The sequence below is a fragment of the Vigna radiata genome, chromosome 7 (assembly GCF_000741045.1).
Source record: "Vigna radiata var. radiata cultivar VC1973A chromosome 7, Vradiata_ver6, whole genome shotgun sequence".
Taxonomy (NCBI): Eukaryota; Viridiplantae; Streptophyta; class Magnoliopsida; order Fabales; family Fabaceae; genus Vigna; species Vigna radiata.
Window position 1 is genome coordinate 28,755,087 of NC_028357.1, and position 19,066 is coordinate 28,774,152.

General features: G+C 32.1%; 1 protein-coding gene across 1 annotated transcript; it reads left to right on the forward strand.

Moving 5' to 3' along the window:
- Window positions 1-16,397: 16,397 nt before the first annotated feature.
- Window positions 16,398-18,398, forward strand: LOC106765836 (protein SHORT-ROOT-like). Its single transcript, XM_014650593.2, has one exon. The coding sequence runs from the start codon at window positions 16,586-16,588 to the stop codon at window positions 18,065-18,067; it is 1,482 nt and encodes a 493-aa protein (XP_014506079.1). The 5' UTR covers window positions 16,398-16,585; the 3' UTR covers window positions 18,068-18,398.
- Window positions 18,399-19,066: the final 668 nt, after the last annotated feature.

Here is a 19,066-nt window from a genome sequence, read left to right on the forward strand (position 1 = left end):
CAAAATATTAAAATAATTCTTCTGTCGGCTTAAAATCAATTCGAGCACTAATTTAAAATATTAACAGTTAAAAGGCATTGCAAAATAATATTTTTTATCTTTGAATATTTTACTATACATAATGATGAATTTTAATCACGCATGGATGAATAGTATTTACAACAGAGATCATGTTTTCATAAAACACGAGTATATTATGTTTTTATAATAAGATTAGAACACCCCAAATATTCTATAATTATAATATATATATATATAAATAATTTTTTTATAAAAAAAAAAAAACCTTATATAATTTCCAAATACCCAAATCTCTTATTATCCCCTCCCATCACAAAACCTCCCTTTCCTTTTATTAACACATTATTAATATTCTTAGCCTAAGAAAGTAAATAAATTCCCTAATAATTACAAAATTACTTTCAAGCAAATTAAACTTTCAAAGAATATGAATACATAGACATGACGTTATAGTGTCCTAATTTCCTTCATAATCACGTACAAGTGATTAAATTAAGAGATTTAATATTTACAATCGATTAACACCTAATAAATAATCATATTAAACCTAGTCAATGTTGCTCAATCAAAAACTTATTTGAAAACTAATCAAGTTTTAAGTTGAATTGGGTTTATATTTAAATTGAATTAAGAAAATTTATATTAAAACTATTATTATTTGTATGTGTTGAATGTGAAAAAGATATATTAAAAAACGTTTTAAACAAAAAAAAAATTGAAAAAATATCTAAGATTGATTTACATTCATGAAAATTTTCAAGACTTGTTATTTTCAAGGAAAAAATGTCCGTAAAGAATTGTGGTTATAATGTTTGGTTTCCTGTTTAAAACAACTAAAGAAACAAATTACTTTTAAGCGGTATAAAATGTATGGTACAAGAATTCTTATAAGACTAATTAAACAAATTTTCATTCCGATAGTCAAATATAAAAGTTCATTGAGTCGAAATATATTGTGAGAATGTGTTACTTTCGAATTCAATTTGTATTACTAAAAATGCTCTCTATCACATGTAAAAAAAAAGAAAAAAAAAACCTTGAATAGAAAAAAAAAAAAAACTGTATAATTGTACAATTTTTTTAGAGACATAAAAGTGGGTTAAAGTTTACAAATCAATCTAACTTGGATTCGAACCAAATTAAATTAGAAAAATAAAAATTTTGATATGGATAAAAATGAATCCAATTTATTAAGAATTTGGTTTATCCAAATTAAACATGTGTTAGATTGTCTTTTAGTTATAAATTTTAAATATTAAATATTAAATGTATTGTATTTTTATTATTTAAGATTATATTTAAAGTTAAAATAATTTTGAATTGTATTTGGATTGAATTTTTTTAGATTTTAATTAAAAAATATATATAATTTTTTTAGGATTGAAGAAATTATAATTAAATACGTTAATTCATTTAATCTACCTACACGTGATAGGTTAAATCATACTGAAATTTTTTAGAATCACTAATAAGTGTGTTGGGTTTTTTTAACTATGATAGATCAACTCTTTTAGAGCTATATTTATTTTCTGTTGATTGGATATTTATTTTTGATTTCAATAAATTAAATTCAGACATTAAGTATTCATTTGCACGTCACAAAAACTGTGTATTTTACCAACTTTGAATTGGCTGAAAGGTTGTGTTCTGATCTATGTTCCTTTCTTTTTTTTTATCAACTTAACATCCTAAAAAGAATCCAAAGAACCTATATTGGCAAGTATATATTCTGTGGTTGCAGTTCGAAAAGCAGGCTAATTAGTAAAAGAAATGATTTTGAACTAAATGGAAATAAGGTTTATGTTCTTAATCTTCCTGTTTAAAATGGGTCACACTGACTTGAGGTATGTTGATATACTTAATGAAACTCTTTGGAGACTTTTTCTCTATGCAAGAACTTGGGTGTGTGTATTTAGAAAAAAAAGGAACTTGTATTTTATTAACTAAGAAAAAATTAAGTTCGTAAGTTATTTATATAGATAAATCCAATAGGTTTCTCATGCCTTTAATATGACAAAATATAATGTATTCGCAGAAGATTGAAATAAACATGTTCTTGTGGATTATGCAATATGTTGTTCTATATATAACATTGAATCGGTAGGCTAAGATAATATGATTGTTCAGGACACTATTTGCATATCAAGTATATTATTCTTAATGAAAATCAATTAAAGATCCCAATACAACAAAAAATAAAGGGTTAATATTGCATATAATTTAAGTTTAATGTATTCGGAGATCTTTATTTTTACGGATTTGTATCAATTGGGTCATCTTATTCTGAAAGTGCTCAATTGAATCCCTGTTTTGATAAAATTGAGTCAATAATGTCCTTTATGTTAATTGCTATAGACAAGTGTTAACTTTCTTGCCTGGTGGCATGTAGGATGACAACGGGTCAGGTCGGGTACGGATAGTGCCTACCCGCAACCTGACCCGTTAGATAAAATTGTACTCGCTACCCGTCTCGCTATCCACTGGATATCCACTTTAAAAAAATCTGTTGGTTTTTTTCAACCCGCGAGTACTCATTGGATACTTATTTTCAACCCACGAATATTTAAAAAAAATTATTTTATAAGTTTTTAAATGAAAAATCCAAATTAAATTGCGAAAAAAAATGTAAATAATATTTAGAACATATATCAAGTAAAATCAATGGATAAGTAAACAAAAGTTAAAACTTAAATTCAAATTAATACAACTTAATAGTAAAAATATTTCAAATTAATACAAATTAATTTAAATTAGTACAAATTAAAACTTAAATTCAAATAATTATTCTAAAAGTAACATTGCAAGATTTATGTTTGCTCTTGTACATCTTCATTTTGACCACTTAATTCTTGAAACAAATAAATATAAATAAAGTCATCAATCAATGACAAAGTGACACTATTAATAAAATTAGATTAAAATATTATAAACAAAACTACTAACATCATCATCATCTCCTCTAGTATTGTATTAAGCTTCATGTTATCCACTTTCAATTTTGAAGAACCCGAAAAAGAAAAATAAATTCATTTGTCATAGCCAATCATTTGAATGAATATAAATATGTAATTTGATTTGTCCATTTAATTACCTTGTATGTCACTCAATAGCCAATCTTGAACGCACATCAATGCCTCTAAAGTGTTTGGGTGTAATCTACTCCGATGTGGAGTAAGAAATCAACCACCAGTACTAAAAGAAGACTCAGAAGCAACTGTTGAGATAGGAATGGCTAGAAAATCTCTTGCAATCATTTGTAAGACTGAATATTTTAATCCATTAGTCTTCCACCAAATTAAAATGTCACATTCTTCATCTGAATCCGGTAGTGTTGATTCCTCCAAGTAAAAATCAAGTTCTAACTTATAATTTGATGGTTCATTTTTCTTTGCAATATGATGTTTTTCAAAATCTCTCCTCCAAGCATCTTTTCTTCCATCAACAATTTGGCCTACATTTATGTTTGGATTTTGACATGGGGAAAGTGACTTCTTACCTTTCATGTACATTTCATACTTTCTTACCAAGTCCTTAAAAAGAATCTTTACCTTTTCAATTTCACAATCAGATTCACTGCCATATATCTGAGGGAAAAAAATAATCCAACAAATCAATTTTGTACCTACTGATCACACTCCAATACTTGTTAAACTTTAAAACCATATATGCAGCCATTTGTTAAATAATAGAATTGGGAGAGTTAAGCCATTCCATCAAAGCCAACTTAATTTCACATACCTTTGGAAAGAAAATGTTGGCAGTTGGATAAGAGGTACTGGAAAACAAGAGTGTCACATCATAACATTTTTCCAACTTTTGGCGAATTTCATTTGCCATTTGCCAATCACGTGCCCTAGGAAAAACTTTATATTGACTCTCTCGTTGTGATAAACGATCAAATACATCTTTGTATTGCATGACTACTTGAAGCATTAAAAATGTAGAATTCCACCTAGTTCTGCAATCAACAACTAATTTTCTTCTGAATGGAATATTCAATTGAGCACATGTCTCTATAAATTTTTCTTCTCTTTTAGGTGTAGCTGTCCAAAAATTTGCATTTTCTCTGATCTTTTCAATGACATAAGCAATTATGGACAAACCATCCTTCACAATCAAATTCAATATATGTGCACAACATCGCATGTGAAACAATTGGCCACCAAAAATAAGTGACCTAGGTGAAATCTTGTCTAAAATGCAATCAATCATAGCATCATTCGTAGTGCAATTATCAACTGTCAAAGTAGAAACTTTTCTATCTAGATGCCAATCCATTAAACATTCAACCAACAATTCAGCAAGAACTTGACTAGTATGAGGAGCAGACACATACATAAACCTAAAATTTAAAGTCATATTTTATTAATTTAGTGAAGAAGAACAATGTTAATATAAAATTACACTTAAGATAGAGTATAGTATAGTGTTATTACCTCACAAGTCGACTTTGTAGCCTTCATAAATCAATAATAAAGTGAGTTGTTATAGTCATGTAGCCTTTATTTTGATTACTATCAGTCCACATATCAGTTGTAATTGTAACTCGGCTTTGAATCTTTGACAACAATAATTTCAATTTCTCTTTTTCGGTATTGTAATCCTTCATAGTATCCTTTTTTAAGGTGTTTCGAGAAACCCCTTTAAATAAAGGTTGTACAACAACACAAAATTCTTTAAAGCCTATGTGATCAACCATTGACATTGGATACTCATGTAGAATTATCATCTTACAGAGTGCATCTCTAGCTATTTGTTGAATGATGGAAATCAAAGTTCCACCATGGTTCATTTTATCTAAGTACAACAGTTATCTTGCATGGACAACTTAAAAGTTTCTAAATATCAGACAATTCTACAAGGAGAGACATCCAATAAATGGCCCAAAATTGGAGGAATTAACTGTGAAGGACTATTGTTGGAAGCTTAAAACATTCTCTAAAGAAATCAGTAAAACAACAAAGGAAGAAGAATGTATACACAATGTTCCACTTTTCTTAGAGTTCAAAAAAAGAAAATGTAGTAAAGAATACATAATATAAAAAGAAGTAACCAACAAACATCAGGTCATACCTTAAAATTATCTACACACCAAAAAGCTTCGTATGCCTGAATAGCCTTTGAGCTTGTAACTTTCAAGCCTGCAACGGGACACTATGGATCTTCCGCACCTACATTTCCTAAAACCCAACCAAAAGTTTCAATTACAAGTTACAAATATTCACAAAATAATTAATTTGAGTAAGAAACATAAAAGATCTGAGATGATGATGATGATGAAGGAACATAAAAGAAAGAGAGAGAAAGAAAGAGGTAGTCATAAAGGATCATCGGCAATTGCAAGATCTGAGATGATGCATGCTATGCCTCACACACTTGAACATTAGATGGCATGCAACAAAAGGTAAGGGAGTGAGTAAGACTCAGAACAAAAAGAGAAAAACAGTGTCCATGGCTGTGTTAACAGAAACACCTGGCCAGGACACATCAACATCCATCACCGCCTCACTCAACAAATGCCACCGAAGCCACCAACAACCACCAGAAACGAATTTATACAAAACCCAAACGAAAAGTAACCTAAACCCCCAAACACTATCCATCAAAACCCACACCCACCCACTGAAACACCATTTAGAGGAAGCAAAAAAAGCAAGAAAAAGGAAGAAAGCATACCTCAAATCCTTTTGCCGATACTTGGATTAGTTGGCTAAAATCATAAACTAAAGAGTTGCAAAAGTTAGGGTTTCTTATTTTTTTTTCGAAGAACTTCACTGTAGAGGCATAGAGAATACGAAACATAGAGTCAACAGTAAAATAACAACTTTAAGTTAGAAAACTTAACAGGGTAAAATTGTAATTGCCTTTCTCAAACGGGTAGCGGGTACCCGCGAGTATGGATAGTGTGATATCCAAACTCGACCCGTTAACAAGCAGGTATTACAATACCTGCTACCCGTTACCCGCTACCCGCAGGTATCTTTTACCCACGGGTAATAAATACTCGTAGCGGATTTTACATGCGAGTACGAATTTTTCTACCATCCCTAGTGGCATGTTGATGTATCATTTAATAACCATGTGGCACAGTAAAAGGTTATGATGTGGACTTATTTGATTTTTAAATTTAAAATAAAATAAACTGACAACCACTCTCCCTTTTAACCCATCATTGTTCTCCTTCAAGAATTCCCTTCAACTTGTCGTAGATTCCTCCCAGAGAAAGACAACATTTATATAAGACATTAGGTAAGGACCAATCCTGGAATAGGCGCGCCTCTTGAATTGAATTTTGAATAGCAAGAGTCACAAAAATGTGCATAAGATTCAACACCAAAACATCAATGACAATATTTTGTCCTTACTTGATAGCATTTTTAGTTTCTTCATAGTTGACACTCTTCTCCAACCTCATTGTGAGGTCAACAACGAAAACATCCACGGTGGGCGCCGAAAATAGTTAATAAAGGTAAAGTTATAGTGTTGTGAATAAAAACCTTTAAATGGGCAGCGACCTTGTCCTTATCGGTGGAAACTCCAATAGATTCAACAATGATATCAGCTTCAGTCTCATCCAATAGGATCTCCTCAGGGTTCTTGAGGACGAACAAAAGATTTAACAAAAAAAGTGAACACTTACAATACACAAACAATGGAACACATGAAAAAGGGTGAAAAATAGACCTGTGTCCAAAAACAATGATGGACTTCTCACCGAAGAGAACGGTATTGGAGTCCTTAACGGTGACGTCGTGATGCTTCCAGTGTTCATGAACATTGTCGTATTTAAACATGTATCTCTACGGACGCAAATAAATAAATATATAAAAGAACCCAAAAACGAAAATAAAAAATAAATAAATAAAATGTTGAACTGATCTGAAGGAAGAGAAAGGAGAACAAAGGATGGAGACGGTGTATCGTTGATTCCGATCTTGACCTTGCCTAATCCACGTAATTCATCAACACTGCTAGAATCCCATTCTTTGATACATCCTTCACACAATATCATCCAAAATCAATGAATTTTAAGGGAAAATTATTGATTTCTACAGTAACAAGATTCAATGTATATTTGTTTGAACCCATAAACATAATTTTTGAAATTAAGCAAAACCCATGAATCAAAACCGAAACTTTTGAGCACCCATTTGTACATACCTCCATCATGGCCCTGGATCCATATTTAACACCCCCTTTAACTCGTTGCAGCACACAGTTCATCTCGATCTACGCGAACTGCTCAAGTAGGCAGTCGAAGCCTAAGCTGAGGAGGAACTCCAACATGGTGGACGGGAGCGGACAGAGGCCAATGCCATCGCCATTGTCGTGAAAGAGTTCAAAGGTGTCATCATCGTCAACGGTTGCCAGCTTATTTTATTTTAAACTTTTTTTAAATTTAAAATCAAATAAATCCACATCATGAACTCTTATAGTGCCACGTGGTTATTACATGTTATCTCAGTATGCCACCAAGCATATAATTAACGCCATTCACAACATTTAACAACAAGGATATTATTGACTCAATTTTATATAAATAGAAACTCAATTGAACACTTTTAAAATAGGAGAACCTAATTAACACAAAATATATAAATAGAAACATCCGAAATGATTAAACCTATTATTTAAGGTGTAATGTTAAAGATACCAAATTTAAATGATTAGGGAAAAACACCTCGTCCAGTTCAACTAACCAGAGGGAAAGGCTGCGGCTGTATCATCTCAGTGTCTTTTGGACAGTATAATTAATATATATTGACAATTCTATAAGCTGACATTATTTTAAACCTTTTCTACTCAAAAACTCAACTCAATAGCTAAACTTCACTCAAAATAAAAATAATTTAGTTTTTTTTTTTTGTGAAATCCTAATTTCACATTATTCCATACATGATAATTGCTTAACTTATCATGTATCGTATGTATATATAATTGTGGTATATACGATCGTGAGAAGATAAAAGTGCATGCCACGAGATACAGAAAATAAAAAACAAAAAAGGTTTAACTAAATTTAATCACAGATTCGTTGACATAATTAGAGTTAATATTATTTAAAAAAATATTTCGTGAAATGAATTTTCTATAAAAATTCGTAAACATTGGATTTCTTAGAAATTCTCTTGTCTTTGAAAAGTTCTACCAAAAAAATTGCAGGAATCCAACGATGAAATTTTATACTGCATTTGAATTATTTTGAAGTTTAGATTGGTACGAAGGAAGATAAATGAATCAGTTACATACAGATAAGTATTTAAACATTAAATTGAATGAAATAGATAGAAGAAACCATTTTTTCTTATTTTTATTAATTAGGAGAACCCAAATCCCACACAGAATTCAAATTAAGTTTAAAAGGGAAACAATGTTTTTCTTTTTGAGGAATGTTGAAGGAAAATGGGAAACAATGATTTGAAAAAAAAATGTGCTATCTTCCGGATATGAGGGAGATGTGAAGAGGGGATTTACGTGATTAACACGAATTTGGCATTTGGCTGCAAAGAAGATATTTGAGAGTGATTATTGTGTTTATATGCAATTATTCTTTGTTTTATTTTTACGTGTTCACAACTTTAACTATTTTTGACATGTACAATTATTTTTCACATCTACTAGTGATATTCTTAAGAGATTACTCAAGTATATATGAGAGATTTTCGACTTTAGAGTGATCATACAATTTTGAATCTTTAACCATGCACAAGTGAGTCTTGAATTTGTGTCTTTAATGCATTATTAAATAGTTGGTTAGTGTATTGGTGTATATTATTATTTTAGCAATGGTGGGGACGAGCTATGTTATGATGTTTCTTTGAAGATATCTTGGTGTCACTTGTGTTGTGGTGTTTCCTCAAAGCTTTGATTATTACTTGGTGTTTGTTCGAACCACGTGAGTTATAGAATGTGTGTGGTATATATGTGTGCATGGTTCATGTTTGTGGCAAGAATTGTAAATTCAAGTTCGGCAACAGAAGAGAAGGTTAAGAAGCTTGGCAAACAAGCTTGGCTTAAGAAAGGTCGATAAGTTGTTTTTGATCAAATATGTTTCTTCAGCCGCCATGAGCAAATGATTAACTATGGTAGAAACTTTTATATTAGGAAGATTGTGGAACCTAAAACTATGAATTTTCAATCTTTTGAAACATTGGCCCATTGGTTGACACCTCATCTAACTAATTTTTCAAAAATCATGAAGGATGATATCTTTATGGTATAGGCCCTAAAAAATAATGTTTCTATTAACTGGCCAAATCATATAATGCAAATCATGCCCAAGAGCAAGGTTGTGAAGCACCCATATGATACTTTGATAACCAAAATCATGCAATACAATGGAGTGAACCTTTTTGCTGAGGCTAACACCAAAAAATAGGCTTAAGACAACATTTTTTTACAAATTCTTTGAAATGAGTTAATATTGTTAATGTACACGGTATATAGCAGCACATTCACACAAATAATGAGGATGGAGTACAAGCACAACCATAAAGTTCTTTGTATGAAGACATTGCACTAGATTTACATCATATTCCTGATAATTGGGAACATCCATCTGTCCACCCAAATGTTGAAATTCGTAGTCAAATATGGAGGAAGGAGGGAGTTCAAGACATGCAAATTAGAATGCATGGATTAGAACACATGGATGGAAGAATGCAATGAATTGAAGAAAATATATCATATTTGACTAGCAACATGAACTAACATTATGATGAAGTCAAATTCAATGTGAACCAAATTCTTGACAAACTAGACGACATTCATAACTCTTTTCACTAATTTGGATCCTTTAACTTTTTTTTTAATTCATTGAATTCAATTAAATTTCATCTTCTATGATTCTTAACAATTTTTATTTTGATTTTGTGTTATGTGTCTTCAACTCAGATAGATTCGATAATAAAGGACTTACAAAGAGGAAGCAAATGATCTTAATAAACTAATGTCTGTATTGTTAACCACTAAATTGCAGCATTGAACGTCTAACGTCGAACTGCTATTCTTAACGAGAGATACAATTTAATTTCTAACCCATTCATCTTAATATACTACAGTGTAAATTTTCAAGTTATTAACAAGTATGAACATTTCAAATGCTTATTTAGAAAATACTACAACTTTATTTGTTTACACCCATCCCATACAAAACATATTATAAAAATGCCAACACAATATTATTGGAATAAGTTGCAAACTTATGAATAAGAGAATTTTACTTTAATTTGTCATAAATCATATTGTATATTTTAATGTACATATTCATATGTCATATTTTAAGTTCATCTTATGTGATAACAAATCTTTAATTATTTTAAGTTTTAATATTAAAAATCAAAATATTACATTTTTTTAATAACAATATTAATTTCAATAATAATTCTTTTTTTGTAAAATTTTATTCATTAAAAAAATATTTCTAACTCATATAAATATCATTTTATATTACTTTTAACATTAAAGATAATTTAGTAAACTTATTTTTAATTTATTAAAACAATTAGTATAACATTAATAAAAAAATTCACGATAAATTTTATTTTCAAATTCACTCTTTCACTCCAAATCTCTTACAACAGAAAAACAACACAAACTTCATCTTTAATTCCATCTAAATTCGTCCTCTTCCATCTTTCTCAAATCCTTCCTTCTAAAAGTCCTATTGAATTCCTTTTAGGAATCCTCTTAATTAATTCAGAAAAAGAAATGCTATTTTCATACTTTACCAGTGTTGCTATGCTGTTTTCACTTAATGCTTGTTATTAAAATTTGAATGATCAGTGTTGCACTAAAGACGTGGACATATATGGTGAAGTGAAGTCTCATCTGCAGTGTGATGCAGGGACATGTCAAAGGATAGAATTGGGTGACAGAATAATGGAGTTTCTTTCTGTGGAACATAGTATGATGGGAACCTTGGCTACATCATAATCTTGCTTATTCTTCCTAGAATAATTCTAGATATCTCATCATCAATTTTATGCAGCAACTTTATAATACAAGGTGCTGTTCCTGCTAAAGTAAAGGAAGTAATCAAAATGACGAAAGCCTTTTCAACACCAACTTTAGATTAATATTTTGTAAGACAAAGGTTATAATTTAGTATTTATTTTTACATGAAGGAAAAAGAAGATGGATTCATTGTATTGAGACTCACATAGAAGAAAAAGCATTTGACATTGATTGGTTTTGAGGACATCTAAAAACTGGAAGAGCTGAAACATACCTTTCAAACTAATATTAGCTTTCAACACATCGAACAATAGTGACTTACTAGTTCAACCTCTTTCAAACTAATTGTTCGATGTGTTGCAAACCTATATAGTGTTTAGGCATTATAATCTCATAGTTCAGATATTAATTACTTAATAGTTTGTGTCATATTGTGTGTTACTTTGTTATTTGTTTAAGGTATAGTACAAACAACACAGCTAAAATTAATTTCTTAATATTAAGTTTTAATTTATATAGTTTCTTGAAAAAATAAAGTATATTTGTTATAACAAAAGAAGTAAAAAAGGTAATATCTAAATCAGACCTTCGACCACAATAAAATTTGAGTTTATAAGTGAAAAGAAAATAAGTTAACTAATATTTATGTTATATCTGGTGAGCGTATAATTTAATATTTTATAGTGTAAGTTATAGTTGATATATTTTCTAGGATGTCATTCTTGTTATGAATAATTTGTATGATTTATAATAATTATATTTTAATTTGTAGTAGTTTTGCGATAATCTTAATCTTTCGACATATAATTAAGAAGACTCTTTTTATAAAAGGAATTGAAAATAATTTTTAAATTGATTAATATGTTTGATGAGAAATAATATTTTGATATTGAAGAGAATTTCATATAAACTAATTAAAATAATAAGGAAACCTAATAGAGTCAAGAAAAAGATTTAATACTAAATCTTTCAAAATAAAAACTTATAAAAATTAAGGGTCTTTGTTTGAATGTGAGAAAATTGAGTAATAATTTTTTTTAATATGGTGAGAAATTTGTCTTTTTTCTAATATATGAAATATATGAAGTTCAAAGTATGAAATGAATTTTTAGAAACAAATAATGATTTTTTTTCATAATAGGCCTTTTTTTGTGATATAATTTTATCATGGGTTTGGTGTGGTCTTTAATATTTTTTTCCTTTTTATAATAAAATTTTCATGTAATAGCAGTGATATATCGAGTATTTTGGAATTCATTTGAAATAATTTAACTAAAACAATTTGTATATAAGTAAAATTTATTAGCACTGTTTAGTATATATATATATATACACACATTAAATCTTTTGTTTTATTTTTCTGAAATCAGTTTTCACAAAATTGTTAATTTTTTAAAAAATTCTTAAGACATTTAAATTTAAATAGGATTCTTTTTTAATTTTCAATCTAAAAGGATTTTTTTTTTTCAATTTCATTAATTGACCTTAACACTATTTAAAAATATAACATAACAAAATTTAGATCATTTTCTTTTTTGAAATTCTTATGATTTTAACATGTAGTATCTTTTAAGTAAAAAATAACTCAAATTTTAGCACGTAATAAACTTAAATTTCACCATGTAATATACCTAAATTTTGACAGGTGATGAAACACAAGACACAAAAAAATCATATTAAATATTTTTCTTAAAAAATAGATACTTAATTGAGAATATTTTTATAATAAGACCCAAGTAAAAAAAATATAAAAACCTAAATGCTCGAACTAAATTATTAATTAATCAAAAATTAATGATGTATACTTATTCTTTTTAACTATGCACATTGCTATTTATTTTAATTAGCAGAGAAGTTTAATTTTCTTCAGTATTTAGTATTTATAACATAAAATAAATTCTTCCCAACATAATAAACCATGATGCTAGCTGGCTGGAACAACCTAATGGCTTACGACCGTGTCATGCTTCCACTTGGTGTTCTCTACATAGCATTCTGTCTAGCAGGAGCAGAGATAGATATATAACTTTATCATCTTCTCTGCTTAAATTTTGCCAAATATACAGGAAAAGAAAATGAGGAAGAACAATGCAAAGTACACATATTTCTGCTTTCTTTGATAATAAGGTTGTTTTATTAATGGTTTAGCATTGAGGACAGGGTTGGTTAAATGTATTTTAATACTGGTGTTGGAAAGTCTGAATCTGCGTGCATGAGGTGATGGTGTGGTGGCAAATCGGAATATGCTTATGTTGACTCTAGCACACTGCCCGTAGGGATCAAATCAAAAGGGAGAATCATCATCAATTCAAAGATTATTTTCAATGGTAGGAACCCAATAACATTGTACCATTTGTAGAGAAAAGGGTTCTAGAGGTTTCTTTAAACATTATATGTTTCCATTTGAATATACATGTCAGTATTTTAAAGTTAAATATATATGTATATGTATCATTAGAAAAAAAGGTTTTTAAATGATTAGACATAGTAAGGCAGAATATGAAGGAGTATTTATGTTAAAATAAAAAAAAAATAAGAAAAAAAAGGAGAATGTAATGGTTATAAGTGAATCATTTTGTCCAAAGAGTGTTCTCCATCCCTCTGACCCTTCGCAGGTTGCAATCATGTTGTGTTTCTGGCTTGTCAGAATTTCATAATTTGGTTCTGAATATAATTGATGAATGGCTTCGCAAATTGTATTGGAAAACTTTCAACTTTATTGTTTGAATAGCAGAGATTAAAGTTTACCAGTATGCAAATCTTTTAACCGCAGACGTCTGCTCCTCGCTTTCTGAGGTGTTACCAATCCAATCGATTTATGCCTTGAGGGAATTTTTCCCATCCATTCCTGCGACTTTGTCTGGCGTGGATACTAGATTCCGGCAACCTTGTCTTCATTTCAGCTATCCTAGTTACCTTTTCTTTACTGTTGTTACACTTACAACCCAAACACATTTTTATTTTATACTTTTCTACGTAGTTATTCAACTTCTACTGAGAAACATAACAAACCATAATAAGATTAGGTTCCTTGTTATTGTCATGTGAGGATTTTTCAAGACAACACATCATCATCGTATACATGGGTTATTATCATGTTCGTATATACCAAATACTACTCTTACATGGATGTGAGGTATTGACACTTCAACTGTTTCCCTTTCTTCTATAATAAGATAGGATGAGGCTCACGGCTCACCTCAACAAAGAAAAAGAAAAGTAAAGTCACCAGTCAATGTTTCATTTTTATTTTTTTATTTATTAAATGAAACAAGAGTAGAAAAAGTGTTACCAAACATTAAAGTAATTAATATTTTTATATTTTAATGTAATAACAAAGTAAATTTGAAAACTGTGACCCTACATATATACATATTAAACTGTGAACCATGGTACAAGTAGTTTTAAAATGATGTTGGGGTGATGGATACTAGTTGGGGAAGTCTTTATTCAGTTGAAAGATGGAAGCAGAGTATGGATCCCTTTCGGTCTCACCCACCATCCCCACAAAACAGGGGAAAAGAAAAGAGAAGAAGGAAAAAGGAGAACAGGAAAAGCAAGATGAAAGAAAGACCATGAGTTTCAGTATGGCCGTAATAACATGTCTCGTCCTGTCTGGGATCAATGTGACTTAGCTGCAAATTAAAAATATGGATTCAACTCCTAGGCCCACTTCAAGACATGGGGACAAAGAGTTCAAACATGGATTTCGCCCAATCATTGATGATGGCAAACAAACAACTCCTTAACATTTCCAACTCCTAACCTCAATAATCAAACCGTCTCACTTAAATGTGTCACTAACAAAATATAAATAAACTCCAATAGAATTTGTAGATGAGAGGGGATTGGATATATATATAGTCTATGGAAGGTGGGGTGGGAGGTTTACTTACTTTTAGGGATGTTCAATGAAGTATAATTTTTGGTAAAAGTTGTATTCGATTATGATAAATGTTAAAGTTATATTTCAGTTGCATAGTTATAACAATTTATTCTTTTATTTAATTTTTTTTTTTAATATTTGATTGGTTCAAACAGTTTCAAATTTATTAAAAAATTATTAAACATGGTATCGTATCCATATATTCCTATTTTCTGTTTTGTACAGTTTTGTGCTTAAAATATTAATCAATTCAATAAAAATGTAGTTTTTAGTAAAAAAACATCCTACAATAAATGAGTTTTAGATAAAAGTAAAACAGCTGGAATGAAATGGGATACAAACATTTCGAAATTATGGAAACAATGATATGATTGCTCTGATATAAAAAATTCAAAGAAGTCGTAGATTTTTGGTGTAGGGCGAGGACTAAGGAGGTAAACAGTGGATACTTGTAAAACCATCCACACCAAATAGGTATGGAGAAGACAAAGCAAGACATGTCACCCTAGAATTTGAAGAAGTGGAACATTTGTATCGATATAATACAACATCATCATTATCTAAAGGTTTATTTTTGTTAACACGACTTTATGATATAATGCAGTTATCTCTGTAAAACTTTTATTAAATGAAAGAAAAATATTAAATATGCAGTATTTTTTATGTTGACAGTGTAATCCTTTATAATAGAAACTTCATAGTAACATTTTGTTTTAAAAAGAGATTGAAGAAAAAAATTAGCATGGTCGTTTATAGAAAATGAAAGGGTTGTGTGGTTAATTTTGATAGAGGTGGAAGAGTTGGGTGTGTTGTGTTAGTAATAAAATAGAAAGAGAAAAGTAGATTGGAAAATTGGCAGAGTTTGGAGAGTGATTAGGAGGCAGGGAACGTGAGTGGGTTGTGTTACTGCTACGGGGAAGATAGTGGGTTTGATGATGATGACTCACGCCGGCAGCTTTTACTACCCTCTCAAACCCCAATTGGCAGTTGGGCACGCCTGCTCCCACTCATCCAATACTCGTAAATTCTCTCTCTTTCTCTATTTTCTTGTGCTTAATTAATTAATTAATTATTATTTATTTTTCTCTCTCTAAGGAAAGAAAAGCTAGCCCACTATCTCTTCCTTAGTTGCTTTTTCTCACACTTTCATATTTTTTCCATCTTTTGTCAGAGAGAATTCTATTCTAAGCATCACCTAGCTAGCTCACGACCCTACTAGATTTTTCAAGCTACTCACCAACAAAACTCATCTCAGTCAATCTCCACCCATTTTTCAATAACATCCAATTTTAACCTTCCACACTCCATTACATTAAGCTAAACCCCAACCAATTCAAACTATATATCCTTCATTTCTTATCATGCCATCAAATTTATATTAAAAATCTTTTTCTTAATTAAATATTTAATTTAATTAACATATCTTATAAATAACTTGGTTTAATATAATTTGGTTTCTATATATTTGAGGTTGGGTGACAACTAAACCCCTTGAGCTCCACTATGTATTATTATTTTTTTTTATATATACATATATTTAGAAAAATTAACCTAGTTTGTAAGGTAAGTAGAATCTATCGAAATTTGACCAAGTTCTTCCCCCAATCATTCCCCAACAGTGCCCCAATTCCCACTGTTAAAAACAGGTTTGGTCTGGTGGTGCTGAGAAGCAGCTAAGCTGAGCTACCTAAGAGAGACACATTGTTTATTGATGTGGGTTAAATGGATACCTTGTTTAGGCTAGTAAGTTTTCAACAGCAACAACACCATCAACCACAACCCGATCCATCCCTCAACTCCACCACCAGCAGAACTTCTAGCAGTTCCAGATCCTCCAGACAAAACTACTACCATTACTCCCACCAAGAAGACGAAGAATGCTTCAACTTTTACATGGATGAAGAAGACTTGTCCTCGTCTTCTTCCAGACACTACTACCCATACCACAACGTATCCACCACTACCACCACAGCCAACACCTTCAGCACCACCACCAACACCGATTACTCCTACTCCTTCTCCCCCACCCCTCCCCTCCCCGACTTCAACTTCCAATTCTCCCCCAACTGGTCCCACAACCTCCTCCTCCAAACCGCACGCGCCTTCGCTGACAACAATAGCACGCGCCTCCACCACCTCCTCTGGATGCTCAACGAACTCAGCTCCCCATACGGCGACACCGATCAAAAGCTCGCCGCGTATTTCCTCCAAGCCCTGTTCAGCCGCGTCACCGATGCGGGAGACCGAACCTACCGAACCTTGGCCTCTGCATCGGAGAAAACATGCTCCTTCGAGTCAACGAGGAAGACGGTGTTGAAATTCCAAGAAGTCAGCCCCTGGACAACTTTCGGACACGTGGCGTCCAACGGCGCCATCTTAGAAGCCTTAGAAGGAAACCCCAAATTGCACATACTTGACATCAGCAACACCTATTGCACTCAATGGCCAACCCTTCTGGAGGCATTGGCAACTCGAACCGACGAAACTCCGCACCTCAGGTTAACCACCGTCGTCACCGGGAGAACCGGTAACTCCGTGCAGCGCGTCATGAAGGAAATCGGAACAAGAATGGAGAAGTTCGCGCGACTCATGGGCGTTCCGTTCAAGTTCAACGTCGTTCATCACGCCGGCGATCTCTCCGACCTCAATTTCTCTCAACTCAACCTCAAAGACGACGAGGCCCTGGCCATCAACTGCGTGAACGCGCTGCATTCGGTTTCCCCGGCGGGGAACGGCCGCGACGCGTTTATATCGTCGCTGCAAGGGTTGCAGCCGAGGATCGTGACGGTGGTGGAGGAGGAGGCGGATTTGGACGTGGGAATCGAGGGCTACGAGTTCGTGAGAGGTTTCGAGGAGTGTTTAAGATGGTTTAGGGTTTACTTCGAGGCGCTGGACGAGAGTTTCGCGAAGACGTGCAACGAGAGGCTGATGCTGGAGCGCGCCGCAGGGAGGGCTGTGGTGGACCTGGTGGCGTGTTCGCCAGCGGATTCCCTGGAGCGTCGGGAGACGGCGGCGCGGTGGGGGACCCGGCTGCATGGGGGAGGGCTAAGCGCGGTGCCGTTCAGCGAAGAGGTTTGCGACGACGTTAGGGCGCTGTTGAGGAGGTACAAGGAGGGTTGGTCGATGGTACCGTGCTCCGACACCGGAATATTCCTTTCGTGGAAGGAAACTCCGGTGGTGTGGGCCAGTGCATGGAGGCCTTAACGTAAACTCACGCTTGATGATGATCGTGTCACAATCGCAATCGTATCATGTGGCTGGCTTTGACATGGATGAATGCCTCGCACGTGTGCTTGGTTTTTTCGGCACGTGCGCAAGGATGATGGAGTTTTCTTTCAGTGTTAATTATTGGGCTTTATTTATTTACTTCCTCTTTTGTTTTTTTGGTTAAATATATAAGTTTGGTAAGACACCGGGATTCATGGGCGTTTGCTTGCGTTATAAAGGAACTAAGTAAATTATTTTTTTGTTACCATTTTATGATTGATTTTTTGTTTACCAAACAATATATATATAGCTTGTGGCTTTCCATCCATCCATATTTGTATGAACTATATTTATATTTATATATATAATATATAAAGTAATTGATTGACATGGTTTACGTCTCATATATGGATCATCCATAACTCATAAAAATAATTTCTTTCCTTTTTCAACCTTAAAAGAGGAGACACAAAAGTCGTAAATTTCAGAAAATTATCAGTGGGCTTCCCTTATGAACCATATAAAATGTTGGTATTTCACATTCGTCCATATATAGTTTCGTCCCAAGTTTTATCACTTTCGTGGTTTACTCGGATGGTGGTTTTTAAGACATCAGTAAGTTTGATGAATAAAAAATATTTACTATTAAAATCACAAATATCCTATAATGAGCTTGAGAATCTTGAATCTTATTGACTTAGTTCAGGAAGATGTTTCTTTACAGGTGCTTCTGGTCCCAATTTCAGCAGAGATAAGGTGCATAATTGTTTGTTTTCACAGCTCCGAAGCTCGGGAAAACTCTTACTTACTACAAATAGAATATATATATTGTGTTTTTTACAACATTGAATATGATATTTAAAGTGGTTTAACCCAGCATAATGATGGTAACTGATGTGGAAATAAAGGAAGCAGGCATGCATGATATGTGTATAATCTTTAGGAGTTTAAAAATAATAATGAAGGTTTGAGATTTTGGGGGCCACATCGAATCTT

What these genes read in the sequence shown, in the direction of transcription:
- LOC106765836 (XM_014650593.2), top strand. Translation starts at nt 16,586, where the DNA reads ATGGATACCTTGTTTAGGCTAGTAAGTTTTCAACAGCAACAACACCAT.